This window comes from Pseudochaenichthys georgianus, chromosome 4, assembly GCF_902827115.2.
Source record: "Pseudochaenichthys georgianus chromosome 4, fPseGeo1.2, whole genome shotgun sequence".
NCBI classification, from domain to species: Eukaryota; Metazoa; Chordata; class Actinopteri; order Perciformes; family Channichthyidae; genus Pseudochaenichthys; species Pseudochaenichthys georgianus.
Window position 1 is genome coordinate 23,803,741 of NC_047506.1, and position 26,968 is coordinate 23,830,708.

Genomic DNA, 26,968 nt, shown 5'->3' on the forward strand with positions numbered 1-26,968 from the left:
TTTGTTCAGCAAAACTCCTCACAAACTTATTAAGATCAACAGCTTTAGTGCGTTTTGATTCAATGCTGAATACAGCCAAACTTGACAGTCTCTTCTCTGTCATTGTAGACCGCGAATACCTCATTCCTTCAGTACTTGGGTCCGAATGCTTCTCGTTTTGCGCCGTACCGTTCAAATGAAATCGCCACCAATCATATTTCAACGCTTGCGCCAGGGCCGGGGGAGGGGTTACAAGCTGGTTACAAGACGTGCCTCTTGTGCTGCATTCACTTGCACTCGGACATTAGAGAATTTCTCTCATAAATGTCCGTTGAGCCACAACTTTTCTTTCAAAACAAAGCTGCCAAATGGGGTGGCAGCTGGGGGGTGGCAAGGCCTATTTTTAGCCACCCCGGTAAGTGAAACTAGGCTACTAGCTACAGTACAGATGCAACTAGATGAGCTGTTAACTCTTTTTTTTTTCTAAACACACACGCATTTTTCCCACCCGCATTCTCGGAAGATCCGCCCTACTGTGCCTCTGATTCGCAGACTGTTGGTTGGGGGGGAAAACGCTGACGGGATGCTGAATGTGATTGGACCAATGCGTTGACAGACACACACAGACAGTGGAACAGTCGTACATGCAGAGCACTGTTTGCAGTGGATAATTTTGACTCGTTGCGTTGTGGAGATGTCTCAAAGATAATACAGATAATACATATGAAAAGTATAATTTGCTCAGAGTCCAGAGACAGTTGTGGTTCGGTCTGGATCCGGACTGGAGTCCGGACTTTGAGGATGCCTGATCTAGACATCTCAACATGAGACAATTAAAAAGTTCTGGAATCTGCAAAGACTAACTTAAGTCCAGAAGTCGTAGAACAACAGCCGTACAGTGAGCCTGTGGAGCTACATGAGGTGAACACTGCAGCACCACACTGTGTACTCTATGCCTGCCTGTGAGAAACGCCAGCTGTGGTCAGTCTGGTGGGGCGCAGGCAGGCAGAGCCCTGAGATCTTGGCTCGGCTGCAGCAGCACACTGCGCTCAGGGAAGGGCTCCACTCTGCTGACACACTACAAAATGAGCCGTTAGCCGAGGCTCTGTCAACAGGAAATGTTTCTAGTCTTGCCATGTGAAACCGATTTGAGCTGGATGGAACGAACGCACAGAGCCAATGTCTAGAAACCCAATTAGGTGTACCATGCTTTTTCCCTGTGGCCTGCATGGTGTAGAGCAGTGGTTCCCAACCTGGGGGGCGCCAGGCCTCAGATGATTTGAGGCCAAATATCATATTTAGACTTTTTTTTTTTTTACATATAATTGGAAGGCAATACACGATTGTCACTAAAAGCCTCTCTTCATTACAATAAAATATAAAAAATAATTGATTCATTATAATAAAAATTCAAGTTAGTATTAAAGGCATAAAAAGAAAGAAATGTATAATTCTTTCTTTAATAGAAATGTTTCTTCTGCCTGTAAAGTGTCAAAACCAGGCTTTTCTGGATAAGCGCATTTAAAAAAAATAGTCATTCATTATTTGTCACAGTTGCTCCGTCAGATCGGTCTCCTCCATTTTGTAGATTATTTACGACTTTTGAATCCACATAAACACATCGGCAAAATCCGGCTTACTTTGAACATGTGTTTTAAACAGTTGAATCCCTTTGTGAATTGTTTCTACTTCCATTGTTTTCCATCCTTTAATTTCTTCATACAGCGGGAATCCAAATTAATTAATCCTGAGTCCAATAACCATCAAAGTACCAAATAGTGCTCCTTAAATTACGCTTTCATCCTCCTTTAACAAAATACTTCACATTCATCCAGTTTGTGACCGTAGTTGTAGTATTTTTGAGACTTTTAAACTTTAATTACTGTTGTTGCCCCCACCCCCCCCCCCCTTGTGTGTGTGTTGGGGGGCGCAACTTCCAACAGGAGTCATTTGGGGGGGCTCTTGGGAAAAAAGGTTGGGAACCCCTGGTGTAGAAGATACTGACACACACTCAAGTTAAGCCCGAGCCTGTTTTTCATGCCTCAGGCTCGAAAATGACATTCCCAGAACAAATGACCATAACTTCACTTCTAAAAGGGGTAAATTAATAATCTTTTTTCTCAAAGCAATGATAAACCTGTGAGTTGGATGTAGAAGAGTCAGAATCAATATAGATGTTTTTTATTTTAAAGTAAATTCAGATTGAACATAGTAAAAAAATGTAAACGATAGTGTCCGTCCAAAAAAAAAACATCATTTATAGTGAAAACCACCCTTGAATGATGGGATAGTAGACTAAAAGCTTTAGAAATCCAAATTAAAACATATAATGAGTACCCTGTATCAAGATTGATGCAAAACAAGTGACATTTGACCTTTTTAGAGAGGTTTAGCAAAAAAAGAAACACCTTTGGGGTCATTTGGATGTATTTGCCCTTTCTTTGGAACCCATTGGTCAATTTTGGTGATTGACACCTCTTTTTAACTGTTAGAGCCAATAGAATCGAAGGGGAAGTTCCACATACACGTTACCATTGAGGAGTGAGTGTGACGCGCACACAGTCAAAAGCTATGTTACGCTCTGAAAACTGAAACCTATAGGCTCAAACTAGTAAATATGAAGATATTATTAGTAATAATTTCAAAGTGACACAGACACATTGGATTAACCATTGGATTAACCTTCAGCAGCGTTTTTATCGTTTTGATGCCATTGAACACAACTTTTGATCAGAACAACAGCTAAGGTAAGAATATCTCCGTGTTTCCTCCGTGAAGTGTTATGATGTCTGTTTTGCCTTTGTGGAATCTCAGCTTGCTAATTGATATCTTGTTTGTGCAGATCCGATAAGTAATACGGGTATTTTACCTTGAGTTCTGTGCTAACTGCGTTTGCATTTTTTTGCTCAGGGCTAATTCAGAGCCTTTGTTATTACCCTTGTGTTTCATTTTGCTAAAAATGGTTAATGATTTTTTTCCCGTTAAGTGGGTATGACACATTCATTGTTTATTAAATATTAAGAAGCCCTCATACGCTGTTTCTTGCAAGATGTTGCAATGGGCCTACAATTCTCTGCCCTCACTAAATTGTATTTACTAATGCTAAAGAGAAGAGGCCCATGTTAAGAGGTCCAGCTGATTTGATTTGAACATGGTACACAATGTTTTTGCAACAGAATATTGTTCAAGGGAAATTCTGCTTATTGCACCGAGGAACCAGGTCATCGAATTTTTGGTGGAGGATCCAGAAAAAACAGACACAAGTTTTGAAAGCTGAAACTGCGGAGGCTCATACTTCCACTGCTTTCTTATTTTTGTGTTTACAATCACATCCCATTTTTTGTGATTATATTCAACAAGTTCATGCAAAGTCCTGAAAAATGGGGATTCAATCTAAATTCTGATCCGGTTGGACGATTTTCACAGATGGATGTCAATCAGAAACACGTACGTTATGTTCCTGCTTAGCAATACTTTTTATTATGTTCGGAGCATTTCTGAGTTTGTTTATGGCTACACGGAGAAAGATCTAAGGGAGAACCAACGTCATTACTGACCTCAATGATTAAAACAAAATGGAAAAACATTTTTTGTCTAGCTGCTTACGCGAACCAGAGTTTTTGTTCAGGTTAATGCCAACAACGTTTACTTCCTGATATTGTTTAAATTAACAACTGGAAAAGCAATGCTACATTGAACTAAGCTTGGATGCAATAATTGGAATCTTAGAATTGATCCATTCAATGGCGAATAGAGCACTTTATTACTATTTTCTGTGATATACCTTTCATTCATTTATAGAAACCACAAGACACAACCCCTTTAGCTAGAATTACGACTATGCTTTCTGTAGAATGTTTGTATTTGTTGAGTGCCTCGCGTTGTTTTGATTTGTACAAAATCAAATGATCGAGGCAACATAGTTTACCTGTGAAAAGCACATCTCCTCCATCCAGTGTGGCATTCTCATCAGTCATTTCCACAATGTTCAGATTCAATTCCTTCAGAGCTGCTTTCATTGCCTCCGTCTGGAACAACCACAAGGACACAAACAGAAATACACTTAAAACATCTGCTGATATTAAACAACCAACTGTGATGACGTGGAGTAAGCTACACCACTGAATTTCTTCTCTCCAGGATTATTATGATAGGGTTCAGTTTTAATCAAACATCTGTAAACAAGATGATACAAATCAGTCTGAGGATTTACACTGGATTTCTTTAAGGCACAGTGTTTAGCAATACCCAGATTTCTGAGATTGAGTGCGCTGAAACAAAACCTTTTTTTTCTCTAACAGGTTTCGATGACATCACTTAATGAGCCATGAAATTACGTCATTTTGGAGGAAGTACGTTAATATTTTTACAAGGCAGGGCCAGTGGAAAATAGGTACGCTGAAGGACCAACACAAACTCTAAAAAAGCCTCTTCCTGTCCTCAGGTTCTGGGTCATCTGTTTCCATACATTTACAGGAAGGAAGTCAAATGATGGTTGCCACCCGGATAAGATCAACATAAATTATGGAATGCATTCCCTGGATGGAAAATGAAGGGCACACCACATTTCACCTGTATGTCCTATCGACTGAAATGGAAACCTGAGGATAGAGCAGGTCTTTTTTTTTTGGCTGAACTTTGGCTGGTCTGTTCTCCTGTCCGACCGCACAATGTGATTTTACTGTCCTGTATTTGGGGTTCCTGCGGGAGTAGTTTCCAAGGCCAGTCATGTTAGCGAGAGCATCAGTGTTTCCATAAGCCCTATCTCACCATGACCTCAGCCTGCTCACTGAGCTTTTTGGCTAACACAATGTTTCTGCTTCTCCTCATTTGTGGAGGGCCACACCATGAGGTCACTCAGGTAGTCTGCGATGCACTTCCCAAAAAGCACAATAAATGCCTGCAAGCGCATACAAGACTACACAACTCTCCTTTAATTATGAACTTATACATTGTGGTTTAATACTTCGTCACAAGTAAGGAATAAGTAACTAGCTATACCTAGTCATTTATATCAAGGCAACACCTATCTGTATAGTACGATACAGTTTAACAGAAGTACAATCTACATCCTACAAAATGATTTCAAAGTTGACTCAACATCTCTCTAAGACAGTTTGAACAAAAACTGAACATTATAAATATGTAATGTCTGATTTAATCCAAGACTATTGTAAAAGTGTAGTGTACTAAACTCATAACTGCGATTATGTTCAATAATGACATGTATATAGCAGGTTTTTTTCCTATGACTTTTCCTTTATATAACCATGCCACAGTTGCAACTTTCCAATCCAATCACTTTCAAGAAGACAGACAGTTGAATCCCACATAATTATCAGTCTTTCCTTTTCAATTTTTCATCTGAAGGAATTCGGCTCATCTTGACGTTGTGTTCTTTAAACAGGAAAAACACAATGTCCTTCCAAGTAACTGGGTTCCTGATTCATTAGTGGTCTCTTAAAAGCAACAGCGTGCACCATAATGAGTGAAGTTTAGAGGTAATTTCCCCCTCAATTTATTTATCCAAAGCCAGGACACCGCTAAGGAACTATCTGCAATTAATGAGTTAAGTTTGTAGGTGTTTTGGGTGGCAAATAAACATTTGAGACTGATTCTGATTAAGTAAACAATGTACTTCTGATGTTTGTTGTATTGCTGTGGAGTCCTTGCTGCTCCAAGTTAAGTTATTTCTACTCCGCCACTGATTCATCATTTATGAGAAAACTCAGTTGAAACACTGGATATATTAACATTCTTCATTCGTCTGTGCCTATTAGCCATGTTAGTTATTTCACAACAAAGCTTGAGAGCAAAGGCCTAATATTTATTCCCCAGTCCATATCATATTGAGTACAAAACTAAAATACATTTCAGAGAAAGACTTTTCCCAATATTACCACACAGAATATACAGACTGTGCTGTCTCCACATTATCAGCCACTGATTTTCCGTTCTTCTTCTGTCTGTAGCACACTGCAGCCTCCACTATCAAAGTAGACGTCTGCCCAAGAATCTGCAGGACTGCATGAAGTAGCTCTTTACCTCAGCTCTCTGGCATTTCCTCTGACATCACTGGAGGTGATGTGACCCAAAGGGTGTTTAGGCCCCTCCTTCACCATGGGAAATGTAATGGCCCCTTTACATAGACAACAGTGTGATATCTGCTCGGTGTGCGTGTGTGGTAGAGAACATCAATTAGTCCTTAAGCACAGACACAATAAATATGTTGCTTGTGAGTTTGGACTAGTTATTTAGTACACACAGAAGGAGCAAAAAGAGCTAGAAGGAGCTAAACAACATTTTAAAAAAAGATCATGAATTAGTATCATGTCATTCCAAGTTAAGGGAAGATTGAGTGTAGCGAGGTAATGGTCTTGTGTTTACAGTTTGTGAATGGTCCCACATAGATATAGACTACACAAAGATAAATTACAAACTCAAAATGTTTACAATGAACATTTGCTGAGATTCAGCTCCATTTAGCTGGCTAGCTTTTCACCTGTGCCAAACTCAATTTGGACAGGAAAGGCATTGGACACGGTTGATACTGTAACGGCCCGTCCACACAGCGGCGTGCGTTGACGCTTCCCCATTCACTTTGAATGGGGTGACGTCACTTTTAGCCGAAATGCATCGTGGGAAGCGACGTGGAGCGTAGCTGGCGTGGCTCGCTGCAAAAGTTGAGCAATGTTCAACTTTTGACGCCTCGGTGAGGCGTCAGCCAATCGAATCATATGCCAGTACAAGCTCTAGCCAATCAAACCGCTGCTTGGGTGTCAGGGGCGGGAGATTCATGTGATTGGTTGTTGGTCGAGTTTCAGACACGCCCGCCGGCAAGCGTCAGCGCACGCCGCTGTGTGGACGGGCCGTGAGAGGAACTTTTGGGCTACCAACATTTTTTTTGGAAGAATGAACCAAAATAAATCGATTTTATGTGAAGAGAATTTAATAACTTTGTCTCCAAAGCATGTGTTCAAAGTCCCGAACAATCTAAGTTTCAGACGGCGTAGCAACACTCAAATCTTGAACAAAAAAGCGATGCGTTGCTGAATCTCATCCCATATGATGCTAAGTCTAATGGCTTGAGATTGTGGAATTGTGAAGCATTTATTGAAGCAAATGTCCGTTGCGCTGGAAGTATTTAAATGGCCATAAAGGGATGCACCTGCTCAACTGAAAGGTTTCCATTAGCTGTGGTGTTTAAACAATTTTCAGCTGGCACAAACAGGCCTGACGTAAGCCAAGACAACCCTCCTGACACAACACACTCCTCCTGACCTGCATTCTTGATGTGGTTAACTGCACATTTGGAAGCTGTCAGTAGCATGTTGTAGCAGAAACACAGATTCATTAAAGAAGGAGTGCATATTTGGCAGGAGTGCAAATTCTTCCTGCTGTCACACATCCACTTCAAGGTTCAATGAGGCCTTTCGACCGGACATGACCTCCTACAATTATCCGTTCTAAGTCATCAATAAATGGCTGAATGGGTGGATCAAGGCATTTTCCAATAAAGCAGCCAGTGAATGTAACCTCACCTGCATCAGTCTAATAAAATGAATGTGTGTTGATGTTTCTTTCTACTGGCCATGGAAGAGTATTAAGTGCTGTATTCATGATTGAAAAAACAATAAGCATGCAACTGTTAATTCTTAACAGCTCCCCTTAGAAACACTGCTAATCACAGAAGATTAGGACCGCTATTAAAGTTAATGTTTCCTAATGGCATTTTGCATTTACAGGAGAGTGAATCTATCCCTTGGGTATATACACACCAATTACAGGTCCATCAATCATTAAGTCTGGTATGTCTTTTGTAAAGTTAAAGAGCTCACATACAGTGGGGCAAAAAAGTATTTAATCAGCCACCAATTGTGCAAGTTCTCCCACTTAAAAATATGAGAGAGGCCTGTAATGTTCATCCTAGGTACACTTCAATTATGAGAGACAGAATGGGGAGAAAGAATCCAGGAAATCACATTGTAGGATTTTTAATGAATTAATTGGTAAATTCCTCGGTAAAATAAGTATTTGGTCACCTACAAACAAACAAGATGTCTGGCTCTCACAGACCTGTAACTTCTTCTTTAAGAGCCTCCTCTGTCCTCCACTTGTTAACTGTATTAATGGCACTTGTTTGAACTCGTTATCAGTATAAAAGATACCTGTCCACAACCTCAAACAGTCACACTCCAAACTCCACTATGGCCAAGACCAAAGAGCTGTCAAAGGACACCAGAAACAAAATTGTAGACCTGCACCAGGCTGGGAAGACTGAATCTGCAATAGGTAAGCAGCTTGGTGTGAAGAAATCCACTGTGGGAGCAATTATTAGAAAATTGAAGACATACAAGACCACTGATAATCTCCCTCGATCTGGGGCTCCACACTAGATCTCACCCCGTGGGGTCAAAATGATCACAAGAACGGTGAACAAAAATCCCAGAACCACACGGGGGGTCCTAGTCAATGACCTGCAGAGAGCTGGGACCAAAGTAACAAAGGCTACCATCAGTAACACACTACGCCGCCAGGGACTCAAATCCTGCGGTGCCAGACGTGTCCCTCTGCTTAAGCCAGTACATGTCCAGGCCCGTCTGAGGTTTGCTAGAGAGCATTTAGATGATCCAGAAGAGGATTGGGAGAATGTCATATGGTCAGATGAAACCAAAATAGAACTTTTTGGTAAAAACTCAACTAGACGTGTTTGGAGGAGAAAGAATGCTGAGTTGCATCCAAAGAACACCATACTGTGAAACATGGGGGTGGACACATCATGCTTTGGGGCTGTTTTTCTGCAAAGGGACCATGACGACTGATCCGTGTAAAGGAAAGAATGAATGGGGCCATGTATCGTGAGATGTTGAGTGACAACCTCCTTCCATCAGCAAGGGCATTGAAAATGAAACGTGGCTGGATCTTTCAGCATGACAATGATCCCAAACACACCGCCCGGGCAACAAAGGAGTGGCTTCGTAAGAAGCATTTCAAGGTCCTGGAGTGGCCTAGCCAGTCTCCAGATCTCAACCCCATAGAAAATATTTGGAGGGAGTTGAAAGTCCGTGTTGCCCAGTGACAGCCCCAAAACATCACTGCTCTAGAGGAGATCTGCATGGAGGAATGGGCCAAAATACCAGCAACAGTGTGTGAAAACCTTGTGAAGACTTACAGAAAACGTTTGACCTCTGTCATTGCCAACAAAGGGTATATAACAAAGTATTGAGATGAACTTTTGTTATTGACCAAATACTTATTTTCCACCATAATTTGCAAATAAATTCTTTAAATATCAGACAATGTGATTTTCTGGATTTTTTTTTCTCATTTTGTCTCTCATAGTTGAGTTATACCTAGGATGAACATTACAGGCCTCTCTCATCTTTTTAAGTGAGAGAACTTGCACAATTGGTGGCTGACTAAATACTTTTTTGCCCCACTGTAGCTGTATGACAAAGCAGAAATAGAGTAAAGGTTCAATAGACAGGAGGACATGTTCTGCATAGGGTTGTAGTCTTTAGAGGCTTACTTCAACATAATGACTGAATCATTTACTGTATGTGCTTTGTTCTCAAGAATTAGAGACAATTTATGTCAATTTCCTGCCTGTACAGTAAGCAATGATAGCAGTTTTTCTTGATACAGCCTAAACTAAGCTGAGTGCTTCTAAAAAAGTGACAAACAAATCTTTCAACAGGTGCAGACATGCAGAATACACCATCTTTAGTAACTCTGTCTCTCTTCCTTTTTTTCCCTTTCTCTCTCCCTCTCTTCCTTCACTATCTTGATTTCTTGCTTTATCTCTCACATTCCCTTTATTCTCTCTAGACCATCATGGCGGGGTCAAGAATGCTTCTAAGGTGGCTTCTCATGCAGAGTGGCCTATTATCTCTTACCGTTAGGGACATCCAATACCTCACCCTGCCTAGATGCCAACTCACTTTGCCAGAACCTCCTCTCTTCTCCCTTCTATGCTTCTCTCTTCTTCCCTCCTCTCTCCTCCTTTTCCCCTGAGTGCTTGGCGACATGCTGTTAGCCAGCACCCTGCTTTGAATGAAAAAGGCCTTTTAAAATTCATTAGGGGCTAAAGGCTTTGAGATTTAGACGGTCTGCCTGCCACATTCCTGCCGTTCCAGCCCAGGACAGGGAGACGGAGCAGAGAGAACAGCCTTTTATTTGGGGCTTTTTATGGACCCTGTCTCCATTCTCTAGCCCATGGTACCCGTTGATATCGCATTCAGCTAAAAAGGACCATCAGTCTGATAGAGCACGGTGAATTTGGAAAGGGAATAGTTTCCTCAACAATAGCATTCCTGAAGGTCATCGTAGCTTCCCTACACCAGGCAACGAGTCCCACGCTCCGACATAATGGGGACACAGCATTCCTCTGAGCCTCACACGCAAGGAGGTCGGCCTCTTTAAATGACACTTATCAGCTGCAGTTATAAAGTGCGTGAATCCAATGGCATATAATGCAAGACAAGGTTGGTAGAGACAACAAAGAGGACATTATACAAGGATTTGGTCAAAATTGTACATACTGTAAAGGGATGTTATAAGAGGACTGGGTGGCCCACCAAACATTTTTGAAAGAATGCCATGGCACAAACATTTGTAGACAAATTGCCTGTTTTCCCAACCTGCAGACATGGAACAGCATTTGCATTTGTCTGAGTTTTGGTTCTTGCCACCTGGTAAATATGTGTTCAACCATTTCAGCTCTGTTTTGGTCCCAACCATCCCCTGATATATCCTATGTTTATCAGCTAATTGGTAACATTGTCTGCCTTTTTGAGTAGTGTATGGTAAAGTAGAATAAGGAGAGAGATTTGAATTGAGCAAGAGTAAACCAAAACAGTTAGGTTGATAATATGATACAAAAACCAATAGACCTGAGATGAAGTGCAGGGTCAAGTGATCATTCCTTGCATCATTAAGGACTAAAATCGTAATTTGATCCATTGCTAATAAACAAATGACTCCAGCTTATAGGCTTCTTTGAGAATCTTAAAGTACTCAAAAACAATCTGTCAAAACCGGCATGAACTGTGTACAAACACAAAACAGGGGCTTTCTTGTATTGACAATGACATATAGGCACACGTTTGAACGGGGGGGTTTGTGCGTCATAGCTGAGGGTTTGGCTGGACAACCATGGCACAGAGGATCGTAACAGATAGCAGAGGCCAAATGCCGAGGAAAGTTCAAAGACCAGCAGAATACAGAAGGGGAATAATGGCTGCATTTCAGGCAAATCCACTAAGTGGAATTTGACATAAATGCACAAATCCCATTAGCTATTCAGGAACAAGGAGGATAAGGCTATCCATACCGTTCAGGTATTATGTCTATGAGAATGCAAAAAGACAACTACTTTATACATTGTTGCGATAAAGTAGCTCAATTATAGATTTGTCAAAAGTTTGCTAGAAGCAGCAGTTTTATGTGCTGTTTACACGGGAACGAAACGGGTTGTATCCGCTAATTTTCTCTTTCGTATAGCACGTTCGTTCACACGAGGCCATAACGGTATCGCGGAAACGGACCCCTAAAATGATAACGGGTCTCAAGGTGGATAGATCTGCGGACGGAACGCTCTGGGGAGCCAAGCGGCTACGTCCTATACGATAATTTGCGCTATAGATGTTCGCCTAGGGGCGCCAGATCTGGGGGGGTGCTGCGCTGGCAGCTCTGGGAGGGAAAAACAATTTTGACCGTTGGTGCTCATCATAATTTTCGGCCTTGATGTAACAACATTCATAATTAAGTAAAGGTAACACCCTTTTCACCCCGGTTACACTTTTCATTTGTCCTGTAAGATGGGCACTGTAAGTGATGAAAGTGGGGGATGTTGGCTTATCTGGCTCCCGCTGCTGAGTGAACGTGGGAGCGAGGTACCGCGCTGTTGTTATTAGCACCGGACATAAGAAGAATATGTTTCTACAACAAAGGTGGAGGGGAGCTCTCTCCTGACAGACTGAGAGGCTGATAACTACAGCTCAGTGAGGTAAAGGACTCTCTCAGTGTTTAGATAGTTCACTTTAGTCCAAGTTATCTCAGTGGGTCTCAAACGTTTTGATCACAATTTATGTAAACACATATTTCCAAGGCACTCCTTTATAATTATTGGGATAAACAGGTTTGAAATAATTTCAATGTATACTATAGGACAGTAAACCAAATATATTGTTTAAAACTGGAGAAATAAAAATGTGCATTACTAAATAAATGTTAACTAGGTCAAATAAGATATGAATGACAAACAACAAAAATAAAAAAAGTTACATTTATTTGTTATTGGCTATGGTACAGTAGGTTATTGGTTATGTTCACATATTTATTTGATTATTAAAATGTAAACCAATCTTTTTCATATGGGTGTTTAGAGTTGTAGTCTCCTAGATCTAGTCTCAAGTAATTGTGTGCTCAAAGTGCACCAGATTGAAGCATTTTACTTTAAAATGTTCAAACATTTCTTCCCGGGGGGGCATATCCCTGGACCCCCCTAGAGCAGTGGTTCCCAACCTGGGTTTTTTTTTGTATACATATAATTGTAACGCAATACATGATTGTCACTAAAGGCCTTGTCTCTACATTACATTACAATAAAATATAAAAAATAATTGATTCATTAATTTGAATAAAAATGCAAGTTAGTAGCTATTAAAGGCATAAAAAGACAGAAATTTATAATTTTTCTTTAATAGAAATGTTTCTTCTGCCCGTAAAGTGTCCAAACCAGGCTTTTCTGGATAAGCGCATTTTTAAAACATAGTCATTGTCCTTGCCGGTTTCAGTTGGATTATTTGTCAGTTGCTCCGATCAGATCGGACTCCTCCATTTTGTAGATTATTTACGACTTTTGAATCCACATAAACACAACGGCAAAATCCGGCTTACTTTGAGCATGTGTTTTAAACAGTTTAATCCCTTTGTGAATTGTTTCCACTTGCGCCATCCTTTAATTTATTCATACAGCGGGAATCCAAATCAATTAATCCTGAGTCCAATAACCATCAAAGCCACTCCAAAAAAGGTTGGGAACCCCTGCCCTAGAGGATGTGATGTCCACCCCCCAATTCAAACATCAGCGCTTCCCCTACCATTGTCTTGGAGGGGCGCTGTGGCCCGCCAACGGAGCCCCGCACCCCCCCTGTAATTCAAGGTGTTTAAAAAAATATATATAATTTTTTTTTTTTTATTATTATTATTTGTATATATATATCACCAAATTGCATCGAATCTATATCTACTGTCACCTTTCACATTGAACATGTGCTCTTTTATTAAATGAACTAAACGCTTTCATTTTAAGTGAGTTTAGTGTTTTTGACCCTAAGAAACACTGATGCATTAATCAATAACAATAGTCCACAGCTCCTCTCTCTGCTCCAGAGGATTTAAAAAATATATATCCCAAATGCCTGCCCCCACCTCCTCTTTTGTAGTGTATTTGTGTTTTGTAGAGATTTTTCATTTATTCTTTATATATTCTATAGGGGCTATGGCTTCACTGACTCTAGCCAATTTGATGGTCAGTAGCTACTGACCATGCTACAGATGTTAGTGCAAAATCTACAGCTCCTCTACCACAACCATCAGCAACAAGTGGACATGGATAACTACATGAACTACATGTTGCTAAATCCACCGCGGAGAATAAACAGAAGGGCAACCTGGCAACCATGCTCGGGGGTCTTCTTTGCTGCTTTTGGTGTATTTTATGGCGGAAGTACAGCGCCACTTACAGGACCGGCATATGTACTACAGCGTCTCCAGCGGGTCAAGCGGTCTCGTGTGAAGGGACACGTTTATTGAGCCGTATCCGTGTGAACGGAATACTTTTTTTATATCGAATTCGGTTTGTTTGCGTTCCCGTGTAAAGGGCTTAGAGGGCTTATTTGCAAAGAGTATCTGAAGGCTTAACAATTAGGTATCTTTATAATCTGTAATGGGGTTCTGAAAAGGCTGTCACACACTAACCATATAGTGAATGCACATAAAAGTAATATGAAAGTTTAAAGTTTTCCCATTGGAAATCTTTACAAAATGATTAATGTCCAGTCCACTTGCAGGAATAGTTAGCACAAAGAACACAAAAAGCAATCATAAATGAGTCACACAGGAAGTGCATGGTAAAAAGGGTCCAGTCTGATGCGGTCATGGTGATCAAATGGTACATTCCTAAAGGGAACTTACTGCAAAGTGTGACACTATCACTGCCTGTAACAAAAGTATGAAATTACTCATTTAATGGCAGCCAAGAGAAAACAAACCCCCCATGGCCTGTCCTTGTGTTATCCAAGCAAATCCAAGGTGTATGTTGGAACATACCTGTGGATTACAAAGCCATGGCATCCCTCCGCCCATACCCCTCTGCTTTAGGATTACACAAATGTAGAGAAGTGGGTCAACGTGAAGGCTTTCATAGTTAACAGTAGCAGATCTAAAGACCCCAGCACCACATCAACCACACGGATCTGGCAGGCTGCCTCGATAAAAGAGCTGTTTTCTGCCAAACCGACTGCACTGTCAGATTGCTTTCACTTGGGGCTCCCAGGATATCAGGGCTCCGAGGAGGAAAATGCCACACTAAAGTCCTATTTAGACACATTTAAAGAGTTAGCAATAGCAGCAAGGCCAGTATTACACACATCATTTGACAAGACTATAAGAGAAGGAAGAACAAAGTAAAAATGAAGGCATTGTCCCTCTAATTTTTAATAGAGGGTATTTAGTTTTATAAGAGCATATGGTCTGTGTGTGAGACTTAATTGCATTTAAGAGAGCTGAGAAAGGCTGATGTACCCTTCATGTAATTATAAATGAGTGGATGACCAGCAGTCTAGAAACTAATTTAAAATGATACAATCTCTGTAAATAATGTTTGTATTAATGCTCCAGTAGCTGTTCATTCGCTTCTTCTTATATATATATATATTTTTTTTTACAAGTCTTTTTATTTCATTATAGTGTACAGTAATTGATGCCATTTCATTTATATTGTAATATCACAGTACACTCACTACACTCCCTCCTCCCTCAAAAATGCTTATCAATATAACTTAAACAACAGAGCCATGAAAATAAACATAAAACGGAAAGAACAAAATAAATAAACCCACATCAAAGTAAAACAAACAAATAATTATACAATTAATTATACAATACAGCGACAATATAGACAATGACAACACAACTAGTATTTCCGGCCGTCAGGAAAAATAGCCACAGAGTGCACCATCCCATCACTGGTCATATCTCAGATATATTTTGCAAATAAGAAAACAATGGCAACCACAGAGCTTGAAAGATATGTCCACGATTATATTTTTCCAATGTCATTTTCTCCAGAGGTAAAAAATGTGTTATCTGATCAATGAAAAGTTTAAATGTTGGAGGACGTTCATTCTTCCAGAGTAAAAGTATACATTTCTTGGAAAAATATGTTATTGTGATTAGTATTCTGTAATGTTTGGGGTTCAGTTTAAAGTTTGGCATGTCATTTAACAGGAAAAAACATGGATTTTGGCTCATTTCGATGCCTAAAACGGCTTTTGTGAGCGCATTAATCGAATCCCAGAAATGTCCCAAAACAGATGCATAAATGTTCCTTCTTTTACTTTACATCTCGGACATTTTGAAGAGTTTTCTTTGGAAATGTTATGCATCTTTATGGGTGTGAGGTAACATTTGTTGAGAAATTTAAAGTTTGCTTCTTTGATTGTATTGTACGGAGCCCTGGAGGGTTAATTGAGAGAAAAATAAATAAAACGTGGCCACGCTTTAGTAACTCGTGTGCACGCTTTAGTAACTCGTGTGCACGAGTTACTAAAGCGTGCGCACGAGTTAATAAAGCATGGCCTCGTTTTATTTAAATTGAGGGATTCCTGTCCGTGACTCACAGAATCTGCTGCTGCCCACAGCTGTTTTATAGAAGGAAAACATCCTTCACTTTATGAAATCTCTGTGGCACCAGTGGCCTGTACTACGAAGCAGGATTTGCTATTTACACTATTCATTCATGAAGTATGACGCTGCGCTGTCAGCATGCGTCTCCATGTTTGTGATTGGTCAAATGTTGGTAACCCCGTACCTTTCACGTGAACGCGCTCTCAGCCGGACAGAGAAACCCTGGTTGATTTGCTGAGTTGATAACCAGCTTCGTAGGCCGCTTAGCGACATCGCGTTTGTTAGGGTTAGTTAAGTCGGGTAAATCAAACATATCCAGGGTCTGTTGAACTGGCTTCGTCGTACAGGGCACTGGAGGCAGTAACGTGTAACTCAGCAGAATCTGAGAAGAGCAGCACCAGCTGCAAAGAGCGGTGCCTTTTACTGTTTACTTCACTGCGTTTCCCTTCATTAGAACCGCTGGATAGAGATCGAGGCTGCTACGTTTAACCACACACACCTCTACACACATCGAACTACCAGAGTATTCCCCCTCGTTTTATGAAGGATATGTCCTGTCACCGGGGCGCATGCTGTGTGTGTGTGTGTGTGTGTGTGTGTGTGTGTGTGTGTGTGTGTGTGTGTGTGTGTGTGTGTGTGTGTGTGTGTGTGTGTGTGTGTGTGTGTGTGTGTGTGTGTGTGTGTGTGTGTGTGTGTGTGTGTGTGTGTGTGTGTGTGTGTGTGTGTGTGTGTGTGTGTCGCTCCGCAGTGACTGTTTGTAGGAGAACATGCAAGTTTAAGAAGCTACATTTGCTACATGTGCTCAGCTCCGCTCTGTGTGTGCGTGTTCGGTGTGTTTGTGTGTGTCCGACACCCCCGGCCTTTTTTTTTCAAATTACCACGAACAGTAATTTACACAAATCTGGTTCTCCATAGTTATATGTGTATTCCCAAGTGAAAGAAATTCGTTTAATCTTAATCTCGATGTGCTATAGTCCTGCCGGAGTGCACCGGAACGAACGATACTATCATAAACAAATGCCCACACACACACAAAACGAGGCCACGCTTTAGTAACTCGTGCGCACGCTTTAGTAACTCGTGCGCATGCTTTAGTAACTTGTGCGCACGAGTTACTAAAGCGTGCGCACGAGTTACTAAAGCGTGCGCACAAGTTACTAAAGCGTGCGCACGAGTTACTAAAGCGTGCGCACGTTTTATTTATTTTTCTCTCTGTGAACCCTCCAGGGCTCCGTAGATTGCTTGTGAATGGAAAATGTGTTATTTCACAGATATTCAGCCAAGTAGTTTCATCTATCTGTATCCCTAAATGCTTTTCCCAGATCTTTTTTAAAGTTGGAAAGGATGACTGAGCTCTTTTAGAAAAAAACTGCATTAAATTCTCTAATTTTACCTTTGATCGTGCTCGATGACATCAATATCTCCTCCTCTTCCAACAATCCCGATCTCAATTTATTGCTTTTAATAATGGAGTGGATCACGTTCCTAATTTGCAGGTATCTGAAAAAGTCCTTATTTGAAATGTCTTATTCTGCTCTTAAATCATTAAATTATTTCAATGTTATATCTTTGTGGAACAAATGTTTCAATTGCTTTATACCTGATTTCGTCCATTTGTTTATATTAATTGACAACAAATATTTGCTAAGATCAGGATTCTTCAAAATAGGAGAAAAGATTGAACTTTTGTTGGACAGTCCCTCCAGGCTAAAAGTGTATTGACCACTGTAAAACATTTGGCCATATTTTTCACCTTATTGAAGTCTTTAACAAATATAAGAGTTTCCACTGGCAACGGGTCAAAGATATTAGCTTCTATCTGAACCCATAGTGAATCCTTTCTTCCCAGAGACCAAGATAGTACATTTCTTAATTGAGCTGACCAGAAGTAGTGTTGAAAGTTGGGAAGACCAAGACCACCCATAGTTTCTGGTTTCATAAGAGTAATTAACTTGATTCTTGTTTTTTTATTACACCAGATACATTTTGAGATGTGTCTATTGAGAGATTTAAAATAGTCAGCGGATAAATAGCATGGTAACATTTGAAAAAAAAAAATACATCTCGGTAGGATATTCATTTTTCTGACCTCGATTCTTCCTACAGTAGCAGTGATATTGGTAATGTGGACCATTTAGATAAATCCTGTTTGATTTTGTCAATGAGTGGATTGTAATTTTCTTTAAACAGATTATCCAGGTGTGGTGTTATATTTATTCCTAAGTATTTAAAGCCACCTGGTGACAAATTAAAAGAACAAGACTTTTCCAAATTTGCTGTTGGCGTCATATTTAAGAAACAAGCATTCGATTTCTTAAAATTAATTTTATATCCTGAGTATCTTCCAAATTGCTCTATCGTGTCGTGCAAGTGTGGTACTGAATTTTCTGGGTCCGTTAAGTAAAGAATGATATCGTCAGCATACAGAGAAATGTTGTGTTCATCGTTAATCTTCACTCCTTTAATACTTATGTTGTCTCGCACACATGACGCCAGTGGTTCAATTACAATTGCAAAAAGCAAAGGTGACAGAGGACATCCCTGTCTTGTCCCCCTTGTTAGTGGAAAAAAATCTGAGGAAATGCAGTTAGTAATAACCGCTGCTTTAGGATTTTTATAAATTGATATGACCCACTCTATGAATCGAGAGCCCATATTTAACTTGTTCAAGATAGCAAAAAGAAAATTCCACTCAACCCTGTCAAAAGCCTTCTCTGCATCTAAAGAAAGAAGTAGAGATGGCTTCTGACCGGTGTCCAAATGGTTTATAATAGAGATGTCCCGATCCGATCACGTGATCGGGGATCGGAGCCAATCACGTGATTTTCCAAAAATCGGGGATCGGGAGAAAAAAATCGGGGATCGGGATTTTTTTTTTTTTTTTAATTTAATGTTACAAAACAAAAATGACCATGTTCACGTCTTAAAGTCATCCTGAGGACTTAGTTTTGGTTTAAAATTACACAACATCATGTATGTGTTGCTTTCTTTGGGCTTGTTTTCATAGACCTGGTTGCTTATTTCTCTGAAATCTGACAACAGAGTGGGCAGGGCACAGTGTCTAATAGTAGCAGTAAGCTAACGAGAGGCTACGTTCAGCTGGTGACTCGGGAGTCGGGACAGAGAAAATGTCAGGAGTTTGGAAGTATTATAAAATTGAAAGCGAAGGCAGTGTAACAGCCAGATGCAATGTTTGCAAGGCAGAGGTTCCGCGTGGTGGAAAGAACAGAGCTACGTTCAACACGACCAATCTAATACGCTACCTGAGAAACAAACACCAACAACAACACGACGAGTACACAGCGGCCACTCAGGTAACGGCACTGAAACAACCGACACTTTCAGAGACTTTTAAAAGGAAAGAGAAACTGCCCCAGAACAGTTAAAAAGCCAACACAATAACAGCCAAGATAGCTGAATTCATCACGTTGGATGACCAGCCGTTATCTGTTACCTTTTTTTTCTCTTAATGCATTGCATAAAGATCGGATCGGGAAAAATCGGTATCGGCACATTGTCAAAATCAAATGATCGGAATCGGATCGGGAGCAAAAAAAGGTGATCGGGACATCCCTAGTTTATAATATTCAAAAGTCTCCTTATATTATCAGAAGAATATCTGCCCTTGACAAAACCTGTTTGATCAGGACTAATTAGTTTAGGTAAAATCATTTCCAGTCGTTTTGCTAATAATTTGGTGATAATCTTATAATCATGATCTTATAGGCCTTCTTATATTTTTAAATGGATAATTCATCTCATTTTGAATATTTCAATGACCGTGGGTCTCAATACGAGTCCTTGGGTGATGATACAACATATTCACTTACAAGAAATGTAAATAGTGGTTTAAATTGTTTGTGAAAGGTCTATCCAAGAGTGTTATATAAATGATCCACCTCAGTAAGACCTGTGTTGGGACCAAGCGGCAAACTCTGGGGAAGAGCCGGGAAGCCAATACGGAAGTGCCACACACTGCAGTTCATATATTGGCCGATAGGCGATGGCTGCAGAAAGGAGCAATTTCCATAGACCCCCATGTTAAAATGCCCAACTTTACAGCGGAAAAAAACATGTTTCTCTCCCTGGCTCCATACATTTTATTATCGATATAGTTAGATTCCACCTTCATGATTATGGATCTGTGAGTGAATTGTTTTCTAACGCGACCCTTTTATTTATATTAGGTCTTAAAGTTTGTGCATACATTAGGGTGTGGTCACTTTGATTGACAGATACGTGCCTCACTGTCAGCTAACAGCAACTTGTCCACTCTGCTAGGCTACAACCATAGAGGCTACAACGTCAGTTAGTCATAGTACTGTACTTGACCCTTTAGCTTTAGCCGTGTTCGTGGTGATATACCAGACAATTAAGATGTCGTGCTGTGCGCTTGAATGTACTAACAGAACTTCCAAGAAGTCTACTCACAGCTTTTTTCGGTGAGTAAAATGATAATATTATACATGTTAACCCCGTTAGCAGGTGTTTGTGTGCTTGTTAGCTTAGCTTGTTATGTAGCTAGCTAAGGACGTAACCCTTTATGCATGTGTATATATATATATACAGTTTAGTTTATGATTCAGCCTTGGGTAAGACTTTTATAGTCTATGGCTATGACGCCCATAATGCTAAATGGGAGCAAATGTTAAAAGGGGACCCAATTATCCCAGTGGTGGCCGCCGGAGTCCGCCGCCGAAGCTAACCGGAGCCGTAGCTAGCCCTTTGCGGCTCCGTTAGCTTCGACCAGCGGCGGAGCCCGGCGTTATAACTGGAGATCAAGGAATGCAGCGAAACGCGGACTTGGTTCGCCTGCAGCCCGCTATATTATTAGCTAAAGAAATGATGTTGAACAAGGCTTATTAAGCTGAACATCGCCACAATTGTTCTGCTATGTATCGGTACTTATTTTATTTTATTAACGTGTGAATGACAAGCATTAAGAATAACAACAAATAGCTATTTATCTTGCATATTATCTCGTTTGATTATGAATGTAACGTTTATATAGTGGAACTACACTGTTTTATCAAAACCAAAGTGCCACGCAGTAACTTGGTAGGCCCATGCATGTATTTCAGCAGGAAATGTGCAACCTAGATTACATTTACCAACACAGACTATATAGAAATATTTGTAAAAGTTGTTCATGCGTTACTAAGTGAATATGGCATTAACCCTCCTGTTGTCTTTGGGTCGGTTTTCATGTATTTTTGAATAAAGGTTTCCTTTCGGTGATCCATACAGGCTGGACCAGTGGGTGCTGAACATCCGGAGGAATACATGGACCCCCAACGTTTCTTCTCGCCTGTGCAGTGCACACTTTGAGAGTCATCCCTTCAGCACGGACTCATGGGTACAGATCCTTTTTTAAAAACAAAATAACTTGGTTCCATTTGTGAGTGTAAATTGTTGTTACTAATTAAATACATGTTATACATCATACAATGCTAAATAATTGTTATGGCACAGCTTGCACATCAGTGATGAGTAATGTTCTTTTTATTAAAGGCCAAATTAAGATTTTGCCAGTTAAGTAAAGAAAAATACAAATCGATTTGTTTGCAAACCATCACATTTCTCTTCAATTTATGCAAAGACTCTTTATCATAGATAGAGAATTGCCATTTCCCCCCACATACTCTATGTTAAAAACAGATGAATTATATTACCTTTTTTTTTACATTATTTTAATAGCAACATTCATTCATCTGTTGTCATCTTATAACTTATTTATCTTAACAGCTATCACTGTAAAAAAAAAAAAGATTTAATTTAATTTTACTATACAATATTTATCTTTACATTCTGTTCTTGCATATGTCTTATTATATTTACGTGTATATAGATTTCTGCCTGCACTAATTTATTATTCTTAATTTAATTTTGAATTTCTTTTATTGTTTTATGTCTTATATAACTGTTGCATTGTTGGAGGAGCTCGGGACAGATGATTTTCATTGCCATTCCCACACTGTAGCCAACAATGTGCTATGACATAAATCCTTTGAATCTGAATCTTGGAAACACGTAATTGTTGAATGGATTAACTGCATAGTTAACATGTTGGCCCTCTATTGTCTTTTATAATGCACTCTTACATTTAAAACAACATTATTCAAAAGAAAGTTGAATATCTACAGACCTCAAAAAGTTATTTTATGTGTTTTTGTTTATTATTTTTATTAGGGAAGGAGATGCCTGAAAAACACTGCAGTGCCCACCATTTTCTATTTCACCAATGGCAAAGAACAACAGCCTGGAAGGAAAAGCAGGGTGAGTAACAATGACGAGGTAAGTGACACTCCTAGTTCGACTGTTAATAGCAATGAGGAGGTTGCAGATGTAGACCATGGTAGTGGTGAAAACAGTCTTGCTGCTGATCAGAGCAATATCATTATGATACAAGGCATGCCTGAAGAAGCCTTTGTTGTTCCACATGTGGAGCATAATGACATTCCAACAGCCAATGCTTGTGAGGAGGGTGTTGGTTTGGGCAGCAGCAGCCAACAAACAAAACAAATTGGAAAACAGGCAGACTCCGCCTCTGTTCACTCTTACACTTGGGCTTTAAACTAAGACGGGTCATACTGAATAGTTTGTGCACACATTTCTAACATGTGATCTTTCTTTCATGTAGGACGCTTGAGGGAAGTTGCAACGCCTCGGCCAATGGGATGTCTTCTCCACGTGAAAGAGATTGAAGGCATAATTTATAACTTGAGACAATTTTCCAAAAGTTATGACTTGTATTGGCTTAGATAGTAATGGATTACATCGAACACGAATCAAGATCGTATAGAAAAAAATGAAAGTGTAATCCTTAGTTACATAGGAAGAGATGTAATCGGATTAGTTTTACTTTTTTTAATAATAGGGAAACTCAGGATTACAATCTTATTCAAAACCTAAAAAGAGCAGATAGTGGTTGTTGTAAAATTATCAAATGGTATCTCTTCTCTACACCTACTGCCTGAATCTGCTTTATGGTATTATATTATACATTTTAAGTAAAAAAATCATATTCATATTTCTTCTCTCCTGTGTTTATTTGCATTACATTTGATATTGAAGTAATCCAAAACAAAAAGAAAGTTATCACGTTACATTACTTTTATATCTTGATACTCACATGAAGTTACTGGTTGTGTTTTTGGCAAGTAGCCCTCCCAAGCCTGTGCATAAGTTATATCATTTTAATTACTGATACAGTTGTTGCACATCTTTAATTTATTTTGTAGTGTACTTAAAGGGATAGTGGAAATTGAACCCCAAATAGTTTCGTTTGAACTTATATACAAGCATAATTACGTACCAAAACAATCACACCTGATTACAAAAATATAATAATTGCCTTACGCATGTTAGAAGCACTTTATTGCAGCTTCCCCGAACTTTTTTAGAAACGAAATGATCGAGTCAGCCAAACCGGAAGTGAGGAAAACTCAGGAAGACGAAACAATAACAAACCATGGCGTCTATGCAGAATGAACGTGGAAGGGCAAATATACCAGACAAAGAAGAAGGATTGTACGAGGTATCCAGTGATGATAGCGAGTCAGAAACATCCTCTCGGCTTTCCTGCGAAAATGTAGTTTTAGGAACTGAATCTGAATCCGGTTCAGTAAGCGACGATGGTGAGAATATTGAGCCAGACGATGGACCATTACGTCCTTATTTGTTCGAGCCCGAGGTGATGGAGTTAGTTCACGGCATGGGCAATGGCGAGGATGACCAGGACCAGGCGCCAGATGATGCACCCCTACGCACAAATAATCTTGACTGGTAGGTCCCTAAGCATAGCTCACGCTAGGCGCTATATTATATATTGCAAAAGTTGGCATGCATGCACTGTAGGCCTATGGCTATGCCCGAGGATGACTGCATGTAGGGTACATTTCATAACATACCAGGGTCAGGTTCACATAAATTATCTTGTCACATTTATTATTGTATATGTAACAGCCTTATGGGCATTAATTACATGAATACATTTAAATGAATTGTATACTAGCATGATATACAGCTAGAGCCAATCGGTCTTTTGACGTAGTATGGTCCTAATCCTAGGCTAGCCAGGCTGCCTGTCAAGTGTAGGCTGTACTCACAGTACTGTTAGTCTATCATGTCTATATGATGACTGTAGTGTACACATTCGACACTGTGTACCGGATTATCGGATGACGAGGCCTCCGGTCGCCTAATCGACAGGCAATAAATGGCGTTGTACACAATGGTACAGGCTAATGATGCATTAAATCAGCCAGAAAACATAATAAAATACTCGTGCCTCGTCCAATGTTTGTGCCCGTCTTCCTTTGTTTTCGTCATCACCCGAAGATTCCCGAAGTATTTCGTTTCATTGAGAGGGCGTGGTCGGGAGCAGTAAAATTGAAAATAAAATGAAACTAGGCGCATGAAATTAAAAAAAATTGTTTATTATGCTTAATTTTAATAAAAATACATAAGTTAAACCCAAAATTCGCGGATTTCCACTATCCCTTTAAGTCATACAATGATTCGAAACCTTTACTTTTCATAAAATGCAAGATGTAACTTTCAATGTGGCTTGTGTATTTATCACATTTTCAATGTAAATAGATCTGATTAAATAAAGAGTAAAAGCACAATCTTAAATGTTGACAGTTATCATTTTCCTATGCTTATTGTTAATGTAGTGGTGTTATGAACAAAATGTGGTCCTAAAGGAAATTAAGATGTTTTTTATTTGTTGACAAAAGATTTAAAGTAGATGCTCACAACATGTGGGAACATTTATAGAGAAAAAATGTTCTATTGTAAAACAAATATTTATCTGCATACTGAACAATTTAGAAACTCTCTAAAAGGTATTATCTTCTGTGACGGTACGACCCTGTAGGGATTGTGGGTATTGCACTTCATAATTACATTCTATGGTATGCTTATGACATTGATGCCAACATACATGGGACTAGGGGAGACCTTCCTGTTGTTTGCATTGTCACTGACAAATGACAGTGTAGTATTCATTGTCAAGATTTTGTGTTTTTAAACTTGGGACTCTTTTCAGACTGCTTGGGGAAAGATTTGAGCCTTAATGTGTAATGTTTTCTGTATTGTATGGTAAGCTTATCCTTTCATTTGATAGTCCCATTTGGATGTGATAGCTAACATTTTCAGTAAGCAGTAGACAAAATAAGTGAAAATATGAATGTAATTTATTTTCAATATTTACATAAATACATAATTATTTTAACAAATAAAATAACAAAAAACATCATAACAAATACAAAATAAAAGGTTTGACAGACAGCCATGCCCAGCATGGGCCTGGAGAGCTGCAGAGTCCATTGGGGGAAGAGGGGGGGGTGGGATGTGGGGAAGAGGAAGAGCAGCCATGTTAACAGTGTTATGGCTACAGATGTAATATCTAACTCAACATTAGCCATGACAGTCTGGGCTTAGCAAGGGCCTTAGAATACATACTCTAAAGGCCAAATCCAAAAACAGTGATACTGACATTTTAGCAGTTCACAGTCTTTGGAGGTGGTCTTTCAGGCAATTGGCTAGTGACTTTACAAAAAATATCATTTCCCCAAGGGGTGAAATTAACTCCATCTCGCAAAAACAGCCCAGGACTGTCATGTCTAATGTTGGAGTGGTCAACAATGGCACCATTTAGGCTATGAACAAAAGTAGCCATAACACTGTTAACAAACTTCCGGGCCTTGTCCATTTTGACAGGATTTGCACCAGCCCTCCACCGGCGCCTCTGGTTCATCTGGGAGAGCATGATCTTCATGCCAGGGTGCCGATGGTGAAGCTGGTGCAGGTCCTCCTTCATCTGGTTCAGCAACTGAACACTGGGCACATCCCCCAAGTCATTGCCGCCACAGTGGATGAGGAGGACATCCGGGACTGCTCTTCCTCGCAGGGAGTAGGAAAAGAAAGGGAGGACACCTCTCCAGCGCAGTCCACCCCAACCGAACCAGCACACCCTCAGGTCGAGGCCAAGGTTGCTGCCGATGGTCTCTGTAGCTCTCTGGGCTCCATGCCGGACATAGCTGTCTCCGATTATCCATACAGTCACTATGGGAGGAAAATAAATGAGAGCAACAAATGCTTCAGATCATGAGGAATATCAAATCAATTATAAAGGGTTTCTCATTTTGTTCCTTTGACAATAACATGCAAAATAACTATGAAATCACACCTGTATGGTTAAAAGTAACAAGAGAGCAAAACCTCAAACAGATTAACAGCACACAGTTTATATATATATACTCTGTGCTGTTTATCTACAATTGTGCACACATGTATATGTATAGTATGTTTGTGTGTAATGTCAACCATCTGAAGTCATGTAAAGTAAGCCAGGACCATCAACTTACAGGTTGTGCAGTTTGGCGTGGAGGAGGTTGCCATCTTCATTTTTCTTAATGCTGAAATAAATAAAAATGGTTTAATCAATATAAAAGCACCTTTCTTTTTCTACAGTCATATTTCATTAATCACATTTAATTCACGCAACACTGGCCATATCTCTGCTAGTTTACAAAGTTTAGTTACAAATAACATTTATATTTGAAAAACGGTGAAGCACTTAAAAAACAATTGTATAGTGTAGGTTCAAGAACATTTAAATCAAAAGAACAAGTTTTGTAAAGTTACAGGGTATCTTACCTTCAGAATATGCCGGGAACGAGGAGCAGTGACCTCAAGCTGGGTTGTTAGCATAGGTTGTTAGCTTAATACTGAATAGAGCATGTTAGCGTAGCTTCTTAGCCTGAGCTAGGTCTGGAACGTCACGCTCGGTGGCAGCAGGTCCCGCCCTGTCCAACCTCGGCTCCGCCTCAGCACCGCCTCTTTGCCCTTATTTGGAGCAGGCGGGAGAAGGCGGGAGTTAGACTCTGACGTCGCTGTCGAGCCGTTAGTGGCCGACTCCGCCTACTAAGGGCTTCACGGCAACTCTGCAGAATCCTATGGGTGATGTCACGGACCCTACGTCCATTTATATATACAGTCTATGGTTGGGACTAACAACGCCGTTATTTTTGGCAGTAACTAGTACTCTAACGCATTACTTTTTAAATTC

General features: G+C 40.0%; 1 protein-coding gene across 1 annotated transcript in view; it reads right to left on the minus strand.

Annotated features, from left to right (window-relative positions):
• ddah1 (dimethylarginine dimethylaminohydrolase 1) overlaps positions 1 to 26,968 on the minus strand; it is a 120,588-nt gene that overhangs the window by 41,704 nt on the left and 51,916 nt on the right. Inside the window, exon 2 of the mRNA XM_034081890.2 lies at positions 3,908 to 4,007. Within this exon, the coding sequence (XP_033937781.1) occupies positions 3,908 to 4,007 (100 nt within the window). The remainder of the gene's footprint in view (positions 1 to 3,907; positions 4,008 to 26,968) is intronic.